This window comes from Oryza brachyantha, chromosome 11, assembly GCF_000231095.2.
Source record: "Oryza brachyantha chromosome 11, ObraRS2, whole genome shotgun sequence".
Classification (NCBI taxonomy): domain Eukaryota; kingdom Viridiplantae; phylum Streptophyta; class Magnoliopsida; order Poales; family Poaceae; genus Oryza; species Oryza brachyantha.
Window position 1 is genome coordinate 9,293,604 of NC_023173.2, and position 22,852 is coordinate 9,316,455.

The following is a 22,852-nucleotide window of genomic DNA, read 5'->3' on the forward strand; positions in this document are numbered from 1 at the left end:
CGTTTGATGTTTGACTTTTTTAGTCACGACGTTTGATCATTTGTTTTATTCAAAAAGTTAGTATAAATATAAAAAATAACAAGTCATGCTTAAAGTTTTTTTGATAATAAAGTAAGACACAAGTAAAATAAATGATATTTTCATAATTTTTTAAATAAGACGAATGATCAAACTTTGTAAGAAAAAAATCAAACATATTACGTTATGAAACGGAGGTAGTAATAAACATTGATACCTGATTTGATTAACAATACCGGTCGCTCACACGCGACAGCCTCCGCCTAGTCAAGTCGATGTACAAATTTGTTCAGTTTTCATCTTCTTACACCAGCTGCACGTACGTACGGAGTATGTTCTCGTATAACTAAAGTAATTTCCTGTGTAGAGAGGAGTGGATGCGCATGGGCTCGAGACAAGGGCATGATCCAACGTGCACCACGTGCTGTGCTAGACCTACTACACAAGGCCCAAGTGTTTCGGCAGTCACATGGAGCTGCTGCTAGCCATGGGCGCGGCCCAGGCAACAGCCTAGTAGTGCTTCACCCGCGGGATCACATATTTGTGGGGGAAAAAGTCTACTCAAGGTCCCTGAACTTCAAGTATTTAAACTTAAAAGATGGGAATGTTTTTCGTCCCTTAACCGGAATACTAAAAAATACACCCCTAAACTTATATAACCATTTAAAAAAAGATTCCTAGGCAGTATTGACATAATTTTTGTCCGGTTTTGCTGACTTGACATATGGTGGATCCCATGTATTAGGATATTTTTTTGCTTTTTTTTGTCTTTCCTCCTTTCTATTCTACCGGTCTGTCTTCTCTCTTTTCCCTCTCTTCTCTCTCAGGCTCGGAGGAGCAGGCTCGGAGGACTGCAACACGGTGATCGAGCTCATCTCCGGCTGCACGCACCTCACCAATCTAACGTTCGAGGCCGCCGCACGCCAAACTACGAGTACATCGTAATTAAGCAGCACACCACACATCTATTATGCCCGATTTATATCTTTTTTCCCTATCAGGCCAGCGTTGTGGTAACACCGGCGCCGATAAGCTGTCATCCTTCGTGACGCCAACGGGGTCGTCAGAGAGCGCCGCCAGGAAGCGGCGGACGCTCATGCTCCGCATCGGCCGGAAGCTGATGGACCTCGCCCTTGTTAGTTCCTACTTGTAATCCTGTGCATTCTGTAGTAGTAGTAGTAGTAGTAGTTGCATGTTTACTCTTCGGTAGTCTAGTTTTTGCATGACAACAGCTGGTCCTGTTTTGGTTCAGACTTAGTCAGTCGTTTTAGTCGTTGGTTTAGTAAATAACCGGTCATGCTTAGTCCATGAGATCCAGCAGAATCGGGATTTGTTATGCATGTAACATCCTCTTTTGCTGACAACCCTCCTCTCCATGGAGAAGACACCCGACGACTTGCGGATGATGTGGTACACCAGCGCCTGCACGAGCGCGAACACGGCCACCTTGCCCAGCGCTGCGCTAGCGTAACCCTACATCTGTGACGGGATAACAGTGACGGGCCTAAGGATTGATCAGAGATGTCCTTCACCTTTGACGGGTCATTCGGTTTGCTGTCATCGGTGAGTTATCTGGCCGCAGCCCATCACAGGTATCCCCTCACCTGTGACGGTCCTGAAGAAAAACCCGTCAGAGATGACTCAGTGACGAATTTCCCAACCAACCCATCACTGGTATTCTCTCACCTGTGATAGGCCGCGGCATTATAAGCCGTCACAGGTGATGGGCTGCCACCTGTGACAGCTTTGTTTTCTAGCCCGTCACAGATAAGGTCATAAGCAATGAGGGAGGAGATTTTATTTTCTCCCAGCAGGACCTATCGGAGGTGAGGTTTACTTACCTAAAACGGGTTTAAGCTCTCACTTGTTTAAGGTGAGGGAGGAGATATTATTTTCTCCAAGCGGGGCCCATAATAGGAGGAGATAAGGCCGATCAATCTCTCGGTTCTCTTCCTCATTTCTCTCGGTTCACCCTCCCATTCCCCATTTCTCTATCTCTCCCTCTCTCTCCGCGGGAGGGGCAGCCAGGGGCGGGAGGGGCAGCGACGCCCTTCCCTTCGCTAGATCCGGTAGGGGTGGGAGCGGAGGCGCGGTGGGACCGGACGGATCTGGAGCCGTGGCGTGGTGGCGGCCTGATAGTGGCACCCTCCACCTCCGTCGGCTCAAGCTCCAGCCGCCGCCTGTGCCACCACCCGCGGGCTCCGCCGACTCCGCGTCTGACTGTGGGCTCCGCCAACTCCGCCTACACCTCCACCGGCCCAAGCTTGCAGGCGCCGACCAGATCTGGAGCTCCTTGGTGGATCCGGGCCCCAACCGCTAGATCTGGCAGTGTGATGGTTTTTTTGATTTTGTTTTATGCCCAAATGATTGTGAATGTGAACTGATTTTGTTCTTTGGCCAGATGAACGTGATTGTGATGTTTCTTGTGATTCTGTTTTGTGTCCAAATGATTGTGAATGTGATTACTTTTGTGATTTATGAATGCCTAATGAAAGTCTGGGACTAGATATGCTTATAATTTTTTTGCCACATTCGACCCGTCACAGATAAGGATCACCATCAACGAATTAATATATTTACCCGTCATAGGTGAAGGTCATCAGTGACGGATTTTAGTTGAACTCCGTCAAAGGTGAATTTTACCTTTGACAGGTCTTTACCTGTCACAGGTGCCTCAATGTCATCAGTGACCACTGATCTATGACCAAACACTTTACCCGTCACAGGTAAGAGTATGAGCCCGTTAGAGATGATGTGAACCAGTGTAGTGGCGACGAGCTTCGTCGAGACGTAAGCCTCCACCTCCGCCACCGCCATAGCGACCATTGCTGCTAGCTTGCTCCACCGATCGGCCGGGCACCCTACTCACCTGCGACGTGAGACGGCGTGATGTTGCCATCGCCGTTCACGGCCAGCCCTCTAGTCACACATGGGCCTCCTGCATGCGCCATGTATTGCCACCTCATACGCCGGGACGGTGCGCGCTCGTGCGGCGATCCGCGGCTGGGATGGCGCGGCCACCGGCTATAAATACCACCGGCCTTGGGGCGACGGGGGCGTGCCGCGAGGAAACCGGTGATGGAGCTGGAGGCAGCCACTCCGCTCAGCTCCGCCCGCGCCCGCGAGACCGGTCATCGCCCACCCGTCCGTCACTGCCCCGGTGTCCCGTGAAACCAGTCGTCACCTAGGTCGGCGTCACCGTCGCTCCCTCCCACGCCCATCGCTACCCGCGCTCCACCCTGCTGCTGCCCGTGCCTAGCCTAGGAGAGAAGATACGAAGAAGAGCAACATGGAAGAGAAAAGAAAAGCAAGAAAACAAGCAAAGAAAAAAAATAAAACCCTGCCATGTAGGACCCACCGTGCGCCACGTCAGGGAAACCAGTCAACAAACGAGTCAATACTATCGAGGAACCTTTTTTGAACAGATTATGCGAGTTTAGGGGTACATATTTCTGGTATTTTGGTTAGGAGACGGAAAACAAACTCGCCTCTAAGTTTAGTGACATTTGGTGGACTTTTTCCTATTTGTGGGAGCTCGGCAGCAAGTAGCGGGCCAAGGTGTCACGCCCTGAGTTTTACCCAAGCCAAAAATTAATTAAATAATGCATTAAAAATAATTTATTAATTAAAGTTCAGGAGAAAAGCAGTGTAAATTAATTTAATTTAATTGGAAGCTTTTTGGATGTTCTAAAATGTCCCAAAAAGATTTTAAATTATTAACAGGATTTATATTTGAATTTCAGAGAATAAAATTTGCTCTAATAAACTTAATAAAAATCAGCAAAATTGAAGGCAATTTCTTTTTTTTCCTCCCTTTTTCTTTTCTTTTTCCTTTCTCCCTTTTTTTCCTTTTTCCCTTTTCTTTTTCTCTTTTCCTTTTTTCTCTCCCGTGGCCGAACTCCACCTCTCCTCCCTGTACGATCTCCCCTCCCCCTCCAAGCCGTGCGCCTCCACCTCCTCTCTCACGGTAAAACTAATTCCTATCAATTAAAATTCTATTTCTTATCCCTTTGAAACCTTATCTACTCCTTTTTAATAGGAGATGAGTAACAAGATCTATCTCTAGCTCCCCTTTAAATACCCCCTAGAGCCTCCCTCTTTTCCCCGTCTCCCTCTCCTGTGCTCCTCGAGCTGCCTCCTGCCACTCCTCTCCTAGCAGCAAGCCACCGGTAGCGCTGCTGTTCCTATTCGCAACAGCCGTTCGTCAGGTTTTCTCCACCAAATCTCAGGTTCGCATCTATTTTATTCTTGCGAATCAATCTAAAATTAATCTACCATTTAATTATTTAGGTTTCCTAGCAGAACAGCGAGTAACAACAGTAATCCATCGTTGATCTCTCCACCAAACTCAGGTTTGCATACGTTTTATTCATGCAAATCAATCTATCATTAATCTACCATGTAATTGCTTAGGTTTTCCAATCTATTAGCTAGCGTGAGATTGATCTACGGTGCAGAATTCAATTTCGTAAGCATAGATTGGTTTTACGTTAAAGTCGTCTAATTCTAGTTTAGCGAGTCGTTAAATCTCAATTTAACGGGTCATTAATTCCTGTCGTTGTTCCGCTAACAGTTCATGGTTTCGCGTTTTGGATCTAATTCATCATACGAATCTCTAATTCGTGCACGTTTTAGTTCCGTTTTGCGAGTGCGTGTTCTGTTCGCGCTTTTCCCCTGCCGGCCCAACCCACGCTCGAAGTCCCCATTGCCTCCCTCGGCCCACTACTCCTTTTCCCTCTCCTCCCAGCCAGCAGGCCGCCAGCCCAGTCAGCCGGCCCACTTCCTTTGCTCGGCCTGTCTCCTCCCGCGTTGGGCCGACCAAGGCGAGGCCCAGCCAAGGCGGCAGCCCACTGGCGCCCCAAGGTCCAGGCTGCCTCCCCTCTCCTCCCGGGACACTGACGGGTGGACCCCACCTGTCAGTCCCGTCTTCCTCCCCCAGTCACGCCGCGCCCTAGCGCTCGTGCCGCCGGGCCGCGCTCACTCGCCGTGGCTGCTGCCTCGTCGCGCGCCTCGCCGCTCCAGCGCTCGTGCGCCCCGCCGTGCCGCGCTGCCCCTCACCCTCTCCGCGTCACGTCCCCGTTGCGCCGCTTCCTCGTGCCTCGCCTTCACGCCACGCTGCCGGCCTCCCTTCATCGCTATCGCCACGCCCCACCGCCTCTTCGTCCTCGTGGCCATGCATGCGCCGCTGCCTGCCCGTTGTCCTCCGGCCGCGCACCTCCTCGCTGAGGCATGCCGCATGTGCGCTGCCGCCGAGCCGCTCGCCACGCCCGGCAGCGCCTCGCCCGCGCTAGCACCGTCGCGCCCTCGCCTTGCTGTCGTGGTGCTCCGCCGTCACGCCGGCCGCCCTTGGCTCGCCGCGCTGTGCCGCGCCACCTCGCCTCACCGCGTCATGTTCGCGCCACAGAACCGTCGCGCGCACTGGCCGCCGCTTTTCCCACGCCGCTAACCGCCGCGCGCAACTGCCGGCCACCACCCTAACAACCTCCTCGCCTCCTCCGCGCCCACGCCGGCCGCCACTAACTACCTCCCCGCCCTACGCGCCGGCCTCCACCTTTAAATCCCTCCCCTGGCCGCGCTGCCGCCCCCTTCGCTCCCTCTCACCGCCGTCGGGACCACACCGCCGATCGCCGTGGCCGAACGCCGCCTTCGCCGTGCGCCACCGCCGGCCATCACTACCGCTTCTCGCCGTCCCACCACCCCGGTGAGCATCTGCTTCCTCCTCTCTCCCTTCCTCTGTTTTCACCGCGCGTCACCGAGGGCGTGCGTGCGCCGTGCATCCCTGTCGCCATCTGGCCGCGCCACCGCCGCTCTCGATCTCGCCGTCGCCGAGCCCGCGCCATCACCCGAGCCGCTCGGCCGATGCCATCGCCTCTTCCTCCTTCCTCGTGCTCTCTTCTTCCAGGCTCGTGCTCGCGTGTCGACGCCGTTGGTCCTCCTCGCCGCCGTGCGCCACCAAGGGCCGTCGCCGTCGCCGGTTGCCACCGATCGTGCCACACCCTCACGCGCGCAGCTTTCCCTGCCACGCCGTGCCACCGACCTCTCCACGTCGCACCGTCGGCCGCACCCCTTGTTGCCTCACCTTGCCCCTGCTCCCCTCGGCCGCCGCTCGCTCCCCTTCGGGTTGCGCCCGCGCCGCCGAGCGATCTCCGTCGCCGCCGCCGATCTACCTCGCCGCCGACAGTCACCACCTATCCCCGGCCTCGCCGACTTGCTGCTCCATCCCCGTCACCGGTAAGCCATCGTCGTCCTCCCTCTCCCTCTCTTTTCCTCTCCACCCGTGGACGCCGAGCCGGTGCCGCCGCCGTGCCCTCGCGCGCTCCGACCGTTCTCGTTGCCCCTCCATCGGCCGTCACCCTCGCCTCGCCGTCGCCGACGCTGGAGCACCGTTGCCCTCTCATCGCGCCATCGTCGTTGTCCTCCCTAAGCCACCGCCGTTCCCCCTTCGGTGTCGCCGCTCTCAGCACCATCACCGCTCTCGCTCACCGCCGGCCGTCACCGCGTGTGCCACCACCTCGCCGATGCGCCCCCGCCTTTACCTCCACCGGTGAGCAACTCCTCTCCCCTCTCGCCCTCTCTATCCTCTTCGCCGCCGCCGGGCTCCCCATGCCGTCGGCAGGCGCCAAGGGCCGCGCGCCGCCGGGTCACCGCCCGACGTCCCCGTCGCCACGCCGTCGTGGTGCCGCTCCTGCCTTCCCGCGCGATCTCCTCTCGTTCTCGCATGCCGCCGCCGTCGCCCTCCTCTCCGCGTCACCCACCGAACGCCGCTCTCTGTGCCGCCCCTCGCCGGTCCGCGTCACCCGCCGGTCGCCGCTCTCCGCTTCGTCCCCGGACGCCGTCCTCCGCCCTGCTCGCTCGCTAGCCGTTGTGCTGCCCGCCCACTCGGCCATGCGCAGTCTTGCGCCGCTGGCCTTCGGCCGCGCACCGCTCGTCGTCGGTCCTTGTCCCCGTCGCCGGCCTTCGCCGCCGTCCGCCACCACAGCATCGCCGTCTCCTCGTCGCCCAAGCCCGCGCACCGCTCGGCTCGGCCAAGCAGTCCCCTCCCTCTCCTCTGCTTTGACTCACTGACCGGTGGGGTCTGCTTGTCAGCAAGCCCCCACCGACAGCTCGGCCCACGTGTCATCCCCTCAATCTCTCCTCTCTCCCAGTGACAAATGGGCCCCAGCCGTCAACATCCTCTCACTCCTGTGCTGACGTCATGCCTCCGATTAATTGCGCAATAATTCAGTAAGGTTTTCCTGTTTAGTTTAAAAACACAGATAATCTTCTAAAATTCATAAGTAATTCATCTAGTCTCCGTTTAGGTCCATTTAAGTTCCATTAAATCCAAAAAAATACCAAGAATCCATTAAAAATAGTTTCTTTCTCTGTTTTAGTAGTTTTATAGCCTGTTTTTCTTGTTTTGCCTTCTTTGTTGTAGGTATTGACCCCGTCGCAGCGCCGTTCGTTCCCGAAGTCGTCGCCGAAGTTCCTCGTGGGTCTAAGCAAGGCAAGTGGCACCCTTCTTTGATCATATTCCGATGTTTATAAAATTCCTCGCTTTACATTCAAACATGCATTGTTTTATGCAAATCTATTTATTGTATTTATCTATTGGGCATTTACCAATATATCCGTTGATTCCCATTTATTATTGACATCCCAGGGTTAATTTGACTAGAATTAGGGTTAGTCAATGCTTAGCCATGCTTAGTTCAACTAGCTCACCAATTCTTATTTAATTATTTGTTAGACTTGATAGACCTTTAATGGTGGTGATTATTACCCATTTCTCGATGTGGATTAATACAACTAAAATATTGCTTACGATGGGTTGTGGGTGCATGGTTTTGAGAGTCGTGCCCATGGCAATTAAGGACCGGTTCTCGGGAAACCCTGAAAGTCTTACACGTACTAACCACAAGCCAGAATGGGCAACGGTGAGACTCGTAATCTAGCTTGTCCCTATTCGACGTACCAAGGCAAGGGTGAGCGTGATGGAGTATGGACAGGCAATCGTAGTGTAACGAAAGCCTCTGCTGCTTCCGGATTCACCAAGGCACAAGAGGGGACTGCCCGACTTGGTGTAAAGGAGGGGGTGAAACCTGAAGTGCGGTGCGATTGTCTAGGGAGGGTTAGGTGAAAGGTCTTATCATGGTTTCCGTATTGAGGTATCGTGATGATACGTTGGGGCATGGTAACATACTTGGGAGCCATGTCTTGTGGGTAAAGTTATACACCTCTGCAGAGTAAAACTATTCTAATAGCCGTGCCCGCGGTTATTGGGCGAACTGACAGATTCACTAGGATTAGTTGAACCTTTTATAATTGGATTAATCTTGGAACCAGTTTGACTCTACGCAACGGGGTGTAACGTTGGCAGTGGTTTGGGTCTGTCGCAACGTGGTTTAACGTTGGACAGAGGGTTGACCCTGTCGCTACGTGGTGTAACGTTCGACAGTGGTCTGGGCCTGTTGCAACGTGGTGTAACGTTGAACAGTGGATGATTATTTTAAATGTTACTTTACTTTTTATTCAGTCTATTTTATCTTCTGTTTTGCTAAATTACTGTAGCTTTGTGCAATTTAACCTTAGCCTATCCCTTGATACCCTATTGCATTCATTATTCTCCCTCTCTTGGGTGTTACTTGTTGAGTACGGTGGTTTGTACTTAGCCTTGCTTAATTTTCCCCCACCAGAGCAAGTGCCAGAGCCTGTGTCAGAAGAAGGTTGTTCCGAAGGTTGAAGTGAGGTTCAGTCTGCCGTCGAGAATGCTTGTGGTGTGGAGCCATCATCACCAACTGAAGCTGAAGATTAGATGGTTTAGTTTGTTTTCCTTTTCCGCTGCATTTCGATAGAAAATTGTTTTTATTTGTTTTTAAGTCGTGGATCTGTGTATTAATTTGTCATAGTGTGTACTCGGGCTGATTCCTGGATCGAGATTAATGCATGCTATTGTTCTGAAATTTGGTGTAAATTTCTAGGCGTGTCACAAGGTGTGCGCGGTCCGGACATGCTGGAGTTCCGAGAATTTTTTCTTTTCTTTTTAATTTGATTTAATATAAATAATCTACAAACCTATATTTTTGTTTCTGAAATTTATAAATCTAATCTCCTACCGCCCTTCTAGAGGGCGGAAAGGTGACGTGGTAGATAGCGGAGAGGGAGTCGGGGACGGGCGATAACGACGCGCAGTGGCAATTTTGCAATTTGGCGGTTCAATCGAAAATTTCTCAAGCGCGAGTAGCAATTTTGCAATTTGCCTCTTGCCGTCAACATTGGTGCTTGCCCTCCTCTAGTCAGCATGTCAGAAGTGCATCATAGGGGGTGTAAGGGCGGTAAGGGGCAAAATTACAAAATTACCACTACGCCATCATCGTCCGTCCCTGCTCCCTCCATGTTGTCTGCCACGTCACCTTTTCACCCTCCATGAGGGCGGTAGGAGGTTCGATTTGTTAATTTCAAAAATAATAATATGTTTTTTATAATTATTTATTACATAAAGTTAAAAATAAAAAAATCAGAGTTCCGATATGTGCACTCGATTGTGCCAATGGTCGGTTAGCAACCCCAGTAGGGGCGGGCTTATCCAAAAATCGAGTGGGGACACCTTATTAGAACAGCTAGTATGCTCGAAAATTTTTTACTTAATTATACATTACTAATATACTAAGTATTAATTTTGAGGGGGGTGCTAGGACCCCAGTTAGCACAATGTGCGTTGAACACCAGTCAAATTGTTTTTCAAAATTAAAATACAAGAAATCATGTTATGTTTCCTAAATTAAAATCTTTTTTTCTAAACAGACGACGCGTGCGGATGACGGGCGAGCAAAGACGTACCATGGAAGCACCTTTGCTTTTCCTTTTTTTATACAACTAGCAGAGATAAGAAATGTTTCAGATGGTTCATGCATTATGTCGTTACTGTAAGTAATTTCCTATATATGTTCACACCGTATTTTTTTATTCACTATTTCTAAGTTTACTAGTCATTAAAACTTGAAATTAATAACATGCAAATTGAAACTGATATGGCCTCCAATTAAATCTAAACTACAATTCAGAAAATAACCATGTATGCAATATTAGTCCATGTAAAACACGGTTTGGTGAGTACTGAGTAGTACACATAATTCGTGAAAAGAAACGGTATCATAAACCGAAAAATTTGTACTCGGTGCATTCCATAATAACCAAGCATGCATGCTGCCGTGGCCGGTGTCCGCGGCGAGCCATAGGCATGTCATCTCATCATTCTAGGGTTGGCAACTAGGGCGGGTCTGGATTGGATTGGACAAAGAACGGCTCTGGCCCTGACCCCGAAATTCATTCCCGGCCCTAGCCTCGAAATCGAAAACAGGTGAAATTCCTCCTCGTCTCTGACCATGACAGGTCCCCAACGCCCCCAACAAACCATGCACACAGAGAGAGACTCACCGGAGAGGGCATGAACATGGTGGTCGCCACGCCAGAGCTCTGCGCCGCTCTGCTGCCCCGAGCCCCCACCCTATTTGATTGGGCTTTTGTCCTATGGACCAAACATTTAAAAATCTAACAAACCTACTCGGTCCCCAATAGAAACCCGCGGAATAATGTTTCATTGTTCTCGCGGGGGAAATTGCCAACCGTACACCAGTCACCGCTCATTTCTCTGTCCTTAAGTCTTCCGTTGTGGTCGACCAGATTAACTCGAGTAGATTTTAAAGTAGGCTCATCCTAGTCTATTTTTCGGTTTTGCCTTTTAGATCAGTATGAACATATATATAAAAGTTTTGTTCATATACTATTTTTGATATATCCTTACTTTCACCCCTTTATTTCCAACAATATCTTGTACTACACCACTGGATGATTTAACAGCGCAGCAGTAACCGTCTCGTTATCTGTTGCAGTAAACGGGTGACGTACGTTCTACGGTACGGTTGATGTATCAGACTCGACCCTGTCTTTCGTAGCATGCATTCCCATCTGTGTTGCAACTGATTCGGCCTTCCAGCGTCAGTTTCTGAGTAATAATAAAGACGATGTCAAACCAGTTATCAAACTTGATAAATACTTAAAAGTTAAAAAGATCTTTTAGGAAGAGGGATTATGTAATTTGAGCGAGCAGCGGAGTCTTGACCCTTTTTTTTTCTATTTAAGCGTCTTACTGACAAATTATTAAATTGGGTCTGTAAGAATTATGTTTAAAATAAAACTTTTACTTCGCGCCGCCCCAACGACACGGAAGTCATTTATATTTGTGCCAGAGGATTGGTACGGAGGTCCATGTCTTCTGGATATGCAACACTCAGCCAGTAAAGTTTGCGCCAAGCCCTGATACAAGACCTCCGCATTATTAAGAGTAGCGTGAAGCAAAGTGATTTATTTTCATGATAAGTTCAGGAATTGATATATTTTTGTTCTTCCGAGAAGTCAAATGACGTAAATTCTGGGAGTATCTACAGCTTCTACTTTCCGGGACTTGTGGGCTGTCTAAGCGGTATCGACGAACCTAAAGGAAAAGGAAAACAATACAGCTGCCTAAGCGGTATCGATTACACCAACAGAGTCTGGAGAAGATGGAAAACCTGGGTAAACATCCCCTTCCAAACACCGTCCGAATCAGGCAAATCGCTGCAAGGTGGTGGATAGACAAAAGAGACACCTTGAGAAGAAGTACCGAAAATCATTTGACACGGCTTTTGTACTAATCTACTGGATTATCTGGAAGGAGCGCAATGCGAGAATCTTTCAGGCTAAAGCAGTCAGTAACTCAGCGCTCTTCAATGTCATCCGAGAGGAGATGGTAAGTTGGCTACAAGCCGGCTTGTTCCAAACAGCTAGTAGCTAGACAGGCATGGTACTGTAGCTCATTTTTTTTTTCGGTTTTTCTTTCCGGCATCGCCGGACTCAGCAAACTAATGCTACTCTTAAAAAAAAAGCAACCTACTGCTGAGATTGTAAAAACCACCTGTATCTTTTTCCCCTAATCTTAATATATTTGGTAGGCTATCTTAGCCTATCCGGTAAAAGAAAAAACAATACAGACAGGCTCAATACCGCAGGCATGTGGACGCCCGAACAGCGCTAACAACACACACAACCAACGCACGGAAGCTATCCAAATCAAAATAAAAATATAAGAAGAGAAATCCGAGATAAATGGGTTTTAGTATTTATTCGTAGCTCTCGTCGACAATAAAAATAATAATAAAAAAGAGAGGGCCAACGGGGTATCTATCTATCCAGCCATCCGGGAGATTGCACAGCGTCACTCTCGCCTCCTTCCCACCACCTCTTCCTCCTCTCCGTGAGGCCGCCCCCAAGCCTGCACCGCGCGCCACAGGAAGGAGGAGGGGAGGAGGAGATGGCGGAGGCGAAGCAGCAGCAGCAGCAGCCGGCGGCGGCGGCGACGCTGGCGTCGAGCGGGGTGTGGAAGACGGTGAAGCCCTTCGCCAACGGCGGCGCCTCCGGGATGCTCGCCACCTGCGTCATCCAGCCCATCGACATGGTCAAGGTAGGTAGGTAGGGCAGGCCGCCGGGAGGCCCGCCGCAGCTAGAGATTGGGTTCGGGTGTTCGTTGGTCGTTGCTAGGCTTGTAAGGAAATGGCTCACGTGCATGTGCTTGTGCGGATGAGATGTTTGATGCATTGCCGTCTCCGTCTGTTGGAGCGATTCACTGCGTTCTTGGGTCCAGATGGAATTCTAACGACTTCGTACTGAATTCGGGAGTGTGGATTTAAGTTGCTGAATGTGTTTGTGTGATTTTAAGGTTTGGATTCTGTTTTCGCATTCTTTAGTATAAGAGGCTCTCCGTGTTCCTATTGTCTGGTTTGCTTATTTGACGCTACTTTTAAAAAATAGAACCGCTGTCTAACCCTATTTTGTGAAGTTATTAACGGTGTTAAAATCAGGGCCAAAATATCATTTGTGCACTACTTACTTAAGATTTTTTTTATTTAAGAAGTTTGACAGAATTTTGATTGTACCTTGATAAATTTAGTACAAATCTTGCCACAAACAAAATTTGAGAAAGTATTATCAAATAAGTAAGGATATAAATGGTATTTTTCCCTTGAGTTTAACACTATTAAGTTGTCTTCACGGAGTAGGGTCAGACGATAATTTTTTTTCGAAAAGCAGGGTCAAATAAGAAAATTTGAGAAAACATGGTCAGATTGGTATTTAGAGTTTAAACAGGGTCAAGAGCACAATTTTTCCCTATTTTTTGTGTCCCAGGAATAGCCACAATAGAGCTCCCTTGTGTGTCTTGTGCGAAATTGTTTACTCCCTCCATTTGCAATAGAATGTCATTTAGAAAAAAAAAATAAGTAAGACATAACTTTAACTGCTTAATTATTTTGCATAAATCTAAAATAGTCATACTAGTGTAATATTATGAAATCTAATTCTCATCACAAACTTGGCCATGCCATTTTTGTACACAAAAACTTATCTTCTAAACAATGGTGGCGATTGTGGAAAAAGCCAAATGACATATTTGCACATGAAAAATAACTTGTGAATATAAATTTTATATATGTTTTCTTAGCAATCTAAAAGACATGGAAAATAACTTTGTTAAAAAAGCTCTAAAATTAACTAAAATCTAAGGTTGAACATTCAAAATTTGTCTTATAACCATAAGCAGAAGCGAAAAGATTGGGGTGAATTCTTATGGTCAAAAGTGAATTTATGTTGACTCCATGGAATATTTTGTGTCCGTAGAGGGTACTAAAAAAACATTACTACCAACACCTTCTCACGATAATGGTTTTCTTTTGTTCAGAGCTTCTTGCCCTTAATTAGCACTTGAATTTGGGTTTCCAGCTGAGGTTTTTGGGATAGTATTTGTTTTAAGATCCAAGCAATTTCTAATTTATTGATGTTTGTGCAGGTGAGGATCCAGTTGGGTGAGGGCTCAGCAGGTAGTGTCACCAAGAAGATGCTTGCTAATGAGGGAATTGGTTCCTTCTATAAGGTTTTTTCTCTTAAGGCCTGTGCATTATAAATTCTTGTATTTGGATTGTGCAATAACCCAGTACCATGGCATGTTCACAGGTACTGAACAAGCCGTTACTTCATCTCATTTGAACCTTGCAGTTTTGTACCACTTGATATACATTCCGAAGTTTAATATGTATTAACATGTTTATAAAATATCGTAAATCATTAGTTTTCTTATTGCCACAGATTAATATTGCTTAAATTCTTTTTTGTGCAGGGGTTGTCTGCTGGTTTGCTAAGACAAGCAACATACACAACCGCTCGTCTTGGATCCTTTAGGTTTGTGCTTGCTACCTAGGCCATAATATCTTTGGTTAGTAAGTCCAGTTTTGACTCTCAAATAATTAATTAATAGCTTTGACTAGCTTTACAAATTTGGAATCAATAGTGTTCCCGTTCTTTTCAGAGCAGTGTACGATATCATGTTGTATTGAATTCCTGCAGTGTTTGTAGGTATAATACAATAGCAAAGTGCACTACTATCTTGGATTTTGTATAGTTCTTTGTAGATGCCTATATTTGTTTTTGAGGCAATGCCTCTGCCTGATATCCAGTAAAGTCAGCCTAACTGCATTACTTCCCTATGCCCCTGCTGGCAGTTGTCCAGCTAACGAATGTCAGACATACTTAGTGTAAGTGCTCCTCAAAAGGACCCCTCACTTGTAGTAACCGTTCAATCTATCTATTGTTATAATTCAGTATTTTCTTGTCGTTTTGAACAGTTTGTCATGTGGGGGTCACTGTGTAGGTAAAGTTGCAGCAAAATATAACCATTGAATCCTTGAGAATAAGGAAACCTGTGTTAGCCTTGTGGGCAGGAGGTGCTTAACCTCCTATCCAGCTGGATTCAAAGTCCTAGCACTAGCACAGTTTTTTGACATTACTCTATGCCAAGCAGGATGTGTTAATTGTTAGGCTTTTACCTTGACTATGATCACTTTTGCACTGCTTGTAACCTGTTTTGATCTGATCTTATCCTCCAATACTTCAGTAGTGTTATTTGGTTGCTTCTCTTCACTCTGTATTTCAGGGTTCTAACAAACAAAGCAGTTGAAGCAAATGATGGGAAGCCACTACCTCTAGTTCAGAAAGCTGTTATTGGCCTCACTGCTGGAGCAATTGGAGCGTGTGTTGGTAGTCCTGCGGATTTGGCACTCATTAGAATGCAGGCTGATTCAACCTTGCCAGCAGCCCAAAGACGCAACTATAAGAATGCTTTTCATGCACTTTACCGTATTGTTGCTGATGAAGGTGTTCTAGCACTCTGGAAGGGTGCAGGTCCAACTGTAGTGAGAGCTATGTCCCTAAATATGGGCATGCTTGCATCATATGACCAGAGTGTGGAGTTATTTAAAGACAAATTAGGTGCTGGAGAAATTACTACTGTACTTGGTAAGATCATATTCCTTCCAATTTTGGTTTCATGCAATGTATGTGTGTTATCAATAATTTCTCAAGCGTTTGGGAATGTAGATCCATAGTGGCATAATGCTTGCATTTTTCTTCAGTGCATGAAATCATTGACTGGTGGGAACAAAAGAATTAAGTTGATCAATTGGAAACATGAAATGTTTTCAGATAATTCTACTAATACTATTAGCTTTTGTTCATGATATATATTTTGGTTATGCTCTTTGAAGTTATACTTTGAAAACTTGCTGAACTGTTGAAAGTAACTGCCTGATAGTAGGCCTTCTGTAAGTATCCTATCATATGCTTACATTGTGCATCAGATGCGTTGAGTAGCGCTGCCCAAAAGTTAATTTGTTTTTCAAAATTGAAAGTTGCACGTTGTCGATGTGTAGTGGCCAGGGTTCTGTAGCACGTGGCCCCTTTCAACCTCGATCGGTGTCGGGACACTAGTTCACCTGTCTTCTTAATAACATCGATATGAAAACTCCTTTCATATCTGGCTTTGTATTTGCATCTGAAGATTCGTCACAAACTGTGTCGTTTAGTTTGTGCATCCAAAGTTTGATTTTCTTACTTGATTTTAAATTTTGCTTGCAGGGGCCAGTGCTGTTTCAGGATTCTTTGCATCTGCTTGCAGTTTACCCTTTGATTATGTGAAGACACAGATTCAAAAGATGCAGCCCGATGCTTCTGGGAAGTATCCATACACTGGGTCCCTTGACTGTGCCATGAAGACCTTGCAAAGTGGAGGCCCATTTAAGTTCTACACTGGCTTTCCTGTGTACTGTGTCAGGATTGCACCACATGTCATGGTAATGCAAATATTACATACTGATTCTCTGCTTATCAGAAAACATCACATCTCCACGGTGTACCATACCCAACTAATGAGTTTTTTTGTGCATTTTTGTGCAGATGACTTGGATATTTCTGAATGAGATCCAGAAGTTCGAGAAGCGTTTAGGCGTTTAAGAGCTAGTTGGTTGGGTCATGCTCCGCTCCCCTGAGACATAATAACAGTTCTGCTGTACATAGTCGAGCAATTGGATCAGATAATTAAACAAAATTAGCCTATAGGCTACCATGGTGCTTTGAGCCATTGACACCAAATGACCATATCATTTGTTTTACTTTGGAGCATTTCTTGGTAGATTTTGGTCTGACATACTGTTATTGGTTGAACACGACTACCAGGATAAAATAAACATTGCTCATTCAATATACGACATCAAACGGAGCCAGATATCATGCATATCTTTTTTAGGCCGGCGATGTTTATCACTCATATTTGCCGTATGTTTGCATCTGTTTTTTTTTTTTAAGTGACCAGCATTGCATTGGTTCTGATGAGTACCTGGGCGGTACTACACAGCATTGGTGATGTAACAATTTGTGTGCTGTTCATGAACTGCTTGCCCTGCTTTCTATGGCTGCATAGATCTGTTCAAGTATTCCGCATGCATTTGCCGACTTGCCATTGTGTTTCATGGAATGTTTCGCACTAAGAAACAAATATATTTCCAATTTTTTTGTATAAAAATGCAAAAACATAATTCATTCTTAAAGCAGCTTTAATGATAAACAAGTCTAAATGATAAATGATTACACAATCTTTTTGAACAACATGAATGGTGTGGTTATTTTTGAGTCTAAATATGAACAGTGTCATATATTGAAAATTAGGTGGATTATATTAGTTTTAAAAAGATTTTTGAGGACTACTATTATGATTGTTGTGTACCTAATCTGATATATACTAAGATAGTAGTACTACTATCCTAGTACCCAACTCTCTCTCCCCCAAAACTCCATGAAGCTTATCCACTACTCTCTATCGACCTTTGGCTACTGTAGGCTGCAGCTCCGTCCCTTGTCCTCTCGTCTCCTTCCCCTTCCTTTCTGAATACCAGAGACACTGCCTTGCCTAAGATCAGGTTCATTAATCTTCAAACTAACATGACTTTTATGACTGACACGTGGATCTAACGAATCTTGGGCTCATGTTAGTGAGAAAGGTATAATGCGTTTGAAGACAGATGATCTCAGTCACCTTGCCCGTAGCCCCTAATCCTCAATGCTGCAAGTTGAAGATTCATAGTCCGTACGAGTAGTCGGAGTAGGTTTGTTGTTTAATTTTGGGCTTCATCTAATAGAGTAGACTATAAATAGGAATACAATTAGTTTTTAAGTGGACTTCACAAAACTAAATATACTTTAATCAACACCAATCATAAACTATAGATTTAAGAATACATTGTAACATTATACATTTACCTGTCAAGGTGCATCACGAATAACTAATTTGTGACGGACACATATTACAAGCCGTCAAAGATAATTAGTCAACCTCTTAAGGTTTGTCACATATTAAGACCATTTACGGATGATAATATACTAAAAACATGATTTAAATTATTGGCTAGCCTCATATTGTTGCTAGCCATGTCCTCTTAAAAATGACATGATAAAGCAGATATATATACTCCCCATAACCGCCGAAACACTTATATAGCCATCCATTCACATACATATATCTAATCACGATCACAAAAAATTCTCCGCCTCAATTAGCATACCTGTAAATGGAGTTAGAATATAAAAGAAGTAACCAAACGTAAGTAAAACAGATAGCATATAGATCATGGAATTGAAACTATTTAAATTAGTTTAGCTATGCATAAAGTTACCATTATAATAAAAAGAAAAACAAGCAATAAAAATTGGTCTACACCATATAGAACTAGCAAGGTGGCCCCCGCAGATTGCGTGACTAGCCTTATTTTGTGTCATTACATAGACATGTTTAAAGTGACTTTTTACTTTTTATCATGTATTGATAGGATTTGGCAAAAAAATATTAAACGAAGTAATTCTACAATTAAAATGAAAATAACAAATGGGAGACACAAAAGTAAAAGAGTGGTAGAGTACATGACGCTGCACCTCGCCTAAGCAACAAAGCAATTATGAAATTCATGTGATAGTATATAGCGGACTATGAGTGCTCTATAAAGCTTTAGCATGTGAAATAAAATTAGAGTATCTCTTTGTATACAATGTTTTTGGCCAAATCTTCACCTGGACGGTCCGAATCATCATCGATCAATGCCTTCAGTCCATCGTTACTTGTCACTCTAGAAAATGCCACATATAGTTGACCATGGCAGAATACTTGCTTAGCCAAGTAGAAACCAACCTTGTGGAGGGACTGACCTTGGCTCTTATTTATCGGCATCGCAAAGCAAACCGACACGGGATACTGCCTTCTTTTCATGATAAATGGCCATTTGGAGTCATTCGGTGACATGACTATCTGAGGTATGTAAACCTTATCACCCACGTTTGTCCCTGTGGTGAGATCTGTGCCTCAATGTATTGTATGTCTTTTATTGGATAATAATTACTTTTTAATTGTTTAATTTGAATTGACGTTTTTCTAAATTATATGTTTACGTGGAACCCCATTTACCTGTATTCTAAGATGTACATAAACTCTTTTCTATATAGTATTGAAAAAAGGGAAAGTATTCTAATCCCTCGAGGGGATGTCACCTCGTTTATTGCATGCTATCTAAATATTTATTAAAAAAATGAAAAAAATTATGAAGATAGATTAATATAAGATATATCACTATACAAACATGCAAGTTTAAATATGACTTCTACAATACATAACAAAAATAACAAATATGATTGTGAGTATATGTATACTATTCAAAGGTCAATTTGTTATTTTTGTTATGGTTTATAAAAGTCGTATTTGAACTTGCATGTTTGTGTAGTGTTATATCTTATATTAATCTATCTTCACAATTTTTTTCAATTTTTTTATGACTATTTAGATAGCATGCAATATATGAGGGAACATTCCCTCGAGAGTTTAAAATCCACTCCCAAATTAAAATTCAAATTTTAGATACTTCTAAATTGTATTGATCATCTGACTCTTTATCTTAATTTTCCAATTTTTAACCAAAATTTTATATCTTTCCAAATTATATTTATAGATGGACTCTTCCCTCGATATCAATTATTTCAAAATTTTTAATCCGAGATTTGAATTTTCTAAATTGTATTTACACCTGGTCTCTTTTTATTATTTTTCTTTATTTTTAATTCCGAAATTGTATTTCTAATTTGATTCTTTTAGATATTTTCAAATTGTATTTATAGATAGCCTCTTCCCTCAATATCAATTATTTTAAACTTTTTAATCTGAGATTTATTTACACTTGGACTTTTTTAATTTATCCATGATTTGGATTTTTTTAAACTTTAGTACGCATGGATTCCTTTTATTATTTTTCTTTATTTTCGATTGATCTTTGATTCCCTTGTCGGATTCAAAAAAATTATTTCTAATTTGATTATTTTAGATATTTTTAAATTATTTCCTTGTCGGATTCCAAAAAAGAAAATATATTCCTTTGATTTTCATTGTCCGATTCAAAACAAAATGCTATTTTCTCCTTTTGTTTCTCTGATATAACGTACCTCCTCTGTCCCAAAACAAATCAACTTTTCAGTTTTTGATAGATTCTTTTAACTCCTCGTCTTATTAAAAAAATTATGATTAATAATTTTATTTTTATTAGATGATAAAACATAAATAGTACTTTATGTGTAACTATTTTTTAAAAAAAAATTAAATTTTTTTCAAATAAGATGAATGGTCAAATGCTCAACACAAAACTGAAAAGTTGGTTTTTTTGGGACGGAGGGAGTACATCCGAATCCATTGGGAAAAAAACAATTATCTAAACCCTGGTCCATGTACGAGTGAAAAAAATGAGAAACGTACATCAGGTCGTTGTCCGATTGGAAAAAAAATCATCTAGACCCTGGTACTTGTCCGATTGAAAAAAATACATTTCCTTTTTTTCTCTTATTCCCTTCTATTAATGTCGGATTTTTTAGCCCGTGAGAGTAACGTGCTGGCTTGTTTTCCTATTTCGGTGATCGCTTACATCGTTTCGGGTAGCTTATTTTGTGTCCTAGGATTATGGCCTGATGTGGTTGCAGTAGTTTTGGATGACATGGTTTGTTGTTGTTCAGGCATTTCCTAACCATACATAACAAAAATCGAATATAAAATACCTAAGTTTGGCATTGCTATAATGTTTTAAAATCACATATACAAAGTTGAAGTATAGAAGAAAATATACAATTGTTATATATTCATGGCTTTACACCTAGTTGAAACAATAACATTCTTGAAAATATATGGATAGTTAAATGGGATCGATCGTTCTGCTTTTATATCTTGCGTGTTAATAATGGTAGCAGTACTCCTATGTTCATGCACCACATGCTCATTCACATTCTGTGGCTTGTAACGGAGTATTTGGTTTGAGTCCTGACGCTTGTTTGCTTCACCAGGATGCTCCTGAGCTCCAACAAGCACTTGTTTGGTTTGTGCCCTGACATGTCCTGAGATAGCCTGGCCTGCCCCTTGGTACCCACATAGGTAGTTTTTTTTGCTATTTCAATTTACATAATGTATAAAAATAGTAATGGACATAGGACCCATAAATCATATCCAATAGTCCTAACTCTCTTATAAGAGAGAAGAGAAGAGAGAAGAGAGAGTAGAGAGATAATATAATTTAATTTATATGGATAGTCTATATAACTAAAGGTAGCTCATCCTAAGTTATTTCAAATTTTCCTTCTATAATGGTAAGTAGTCTATATAGAGTTACAAGAATTAATGTCGACTCACATTTTGGATGCCTTTACCTACTCAGTCCTTAGGGCATCCATAATATGTGCAAAAAATGGTTCTTCCAGCACCACTCTCACGTTGAAAATAAAATATTGGCATACAAACAAGCCTTGTGAAATAATAATTTATCGCTGCTTAATGGTACAATAGTGACCAAGAAAGTGATACTAACTAACCGTAAGTGCAGAAAATATTATCACTGGATGCATATATATTTGATGAAAATTTACTTAAAGTGATGATTTATTTCATCATTAAAAGCTAGCTCCCTTGTAGCGTTTATCACAGAGAAGCACATCTAACCTTCAAATAACATGGTGGACGAGATGACAACGGTCTCAGCGAAGGAGTCAGCGACGCGAAGTGCCGGGGTGATGAAACATGTACAACAGAGAGGAGTCGACGAGGTCTCGGCAAACGAAACGGTGGCAGTATAGGCAGTGAGGGTAGTGACACGAAGGGAGACTAGGATGGCGGCGGTAGGATGGGGATGGGGAGTGTTTTGGGTAAGGTCAGGCTAAGCGCTGTTTAGTTTGTAAAAAGTTTTTGTAAAAACATCAAATTAAATTTTTGGACATTCATTTGAAGTATTAAACGTACTCTAATTACAAAACATATTTTAGATTCCGCTGAAACCGCGAGACGAATCTTTTGAGTCTAATTAATCCGTCGTTAGTACATGTGTGGTTACTATAGCACTTATGGCTAATCACGTTCTAATTAGGTTTAAAAGATTCGTCTCACGATTTCTCGTGTAACTGTGTAATTAGTTTTAATGTTCATGTATATTTAATGCTTCATTTAGGTGTCTAAAGATTCGATGTGATGTTTTTGGAAACTTAGGTCATCTGATCCATACAAACACATGACGATAGCCCGTCAGACATGTTTCATCCTTGATTGGCCTATCATAGATGAGTATCATCGGTCATAGTCTATGGCCTATCATAGATGAGTATCATCGGTGACAAGTATCATCGGTGACAGGAACTGATTTTGGCCCTTTACAAATTAATGAGTGTCCTCGGTGACGGGCCAAATTGAATAGTCATCTATATCATGTACCATATTTTGGTCTATCAGAGATGTATTGTGATGGACTATTGGGTTTCGTCACGAATGGACCATCAAATATACGGATCCAGATTCTCTGCAGTTGAAGGCACCGTGCCTTTGTCGCTGATAGGTGGGCCCAAGGTCCACTGGGCCCACCTGTCAGTGACAATGGCACCACTCTCCTGACTGCAGAGAATCCTGATCCCAAATATACTTGGTTCTATAGTAGTGGGACCCCTTCAAATGGACAAAATATTGACACATGGTGCACCAAGCACGAAAGGTTTTCATTAACAGAATATATAAAATAACTTTAAAATGTCCATAGCAAATAAAATTTAGATTGTCCATCAGCAGCCATTAAAATAAACTGATAATGCCGTTCTTAATTATTTTGACAAAAAACATCTGTAATAGATAGATAAGGGAGAAAATTGTGCATGTGGAGCAGAAAAACATATACGTAGTAACTGCTCTTGATAACTTCAAAACTAAAAAGTTGCAAATTGGTCTACAGTTACCACATCATAAAACACCACCAAAGATGTACCAAAATTTACCCCATTTGACCCTTTTTAAGAAGTAATTACCAAAACAGAATGGTCTCAGAACTTATTTAAAAAAGAGTCGTTTTGCTTGAAGGTCATTCATCTTCACGCTAGGGCTTGGTGC

General features: G+C 43.8%; 1 protein-coding gene across 1 annotated transcript; it reads left to right on the forward strand.

The window, feature by feature from the left end:
* Window positions 1-12,208: 12,208 nt before the first annotated feature.
* LOC102714784 (mitochondrial dicarboxylate/tricarboxylate transporter DTC-like) lies at window positions 12,209-16,687 on the forward strand. Its single transcript, XM_040529037.1, has 6 exons — window positions 12,209-12,496; window positions 13,877-13,960; window positions 14,204-14,265; window positions 15,017-15,378; window positions 15,997-16,211; window positions 16,315-16,687. The coding sequence occupies exons 1-6, from the start codon at window positions 12,347-12,349 to the stop codon at window positions 16,369-16,371; spliced, it is 930 nt and encodes a 309-aa protein (XP_040384971.1). The 5' UTR covers window positions 12,209-12,346; the 3' UTR covers window positions 16,372-16,687.
* The last annotated feature ends 6,165 nt before the right edge of the window (window positions 16,688-22,852 follow it).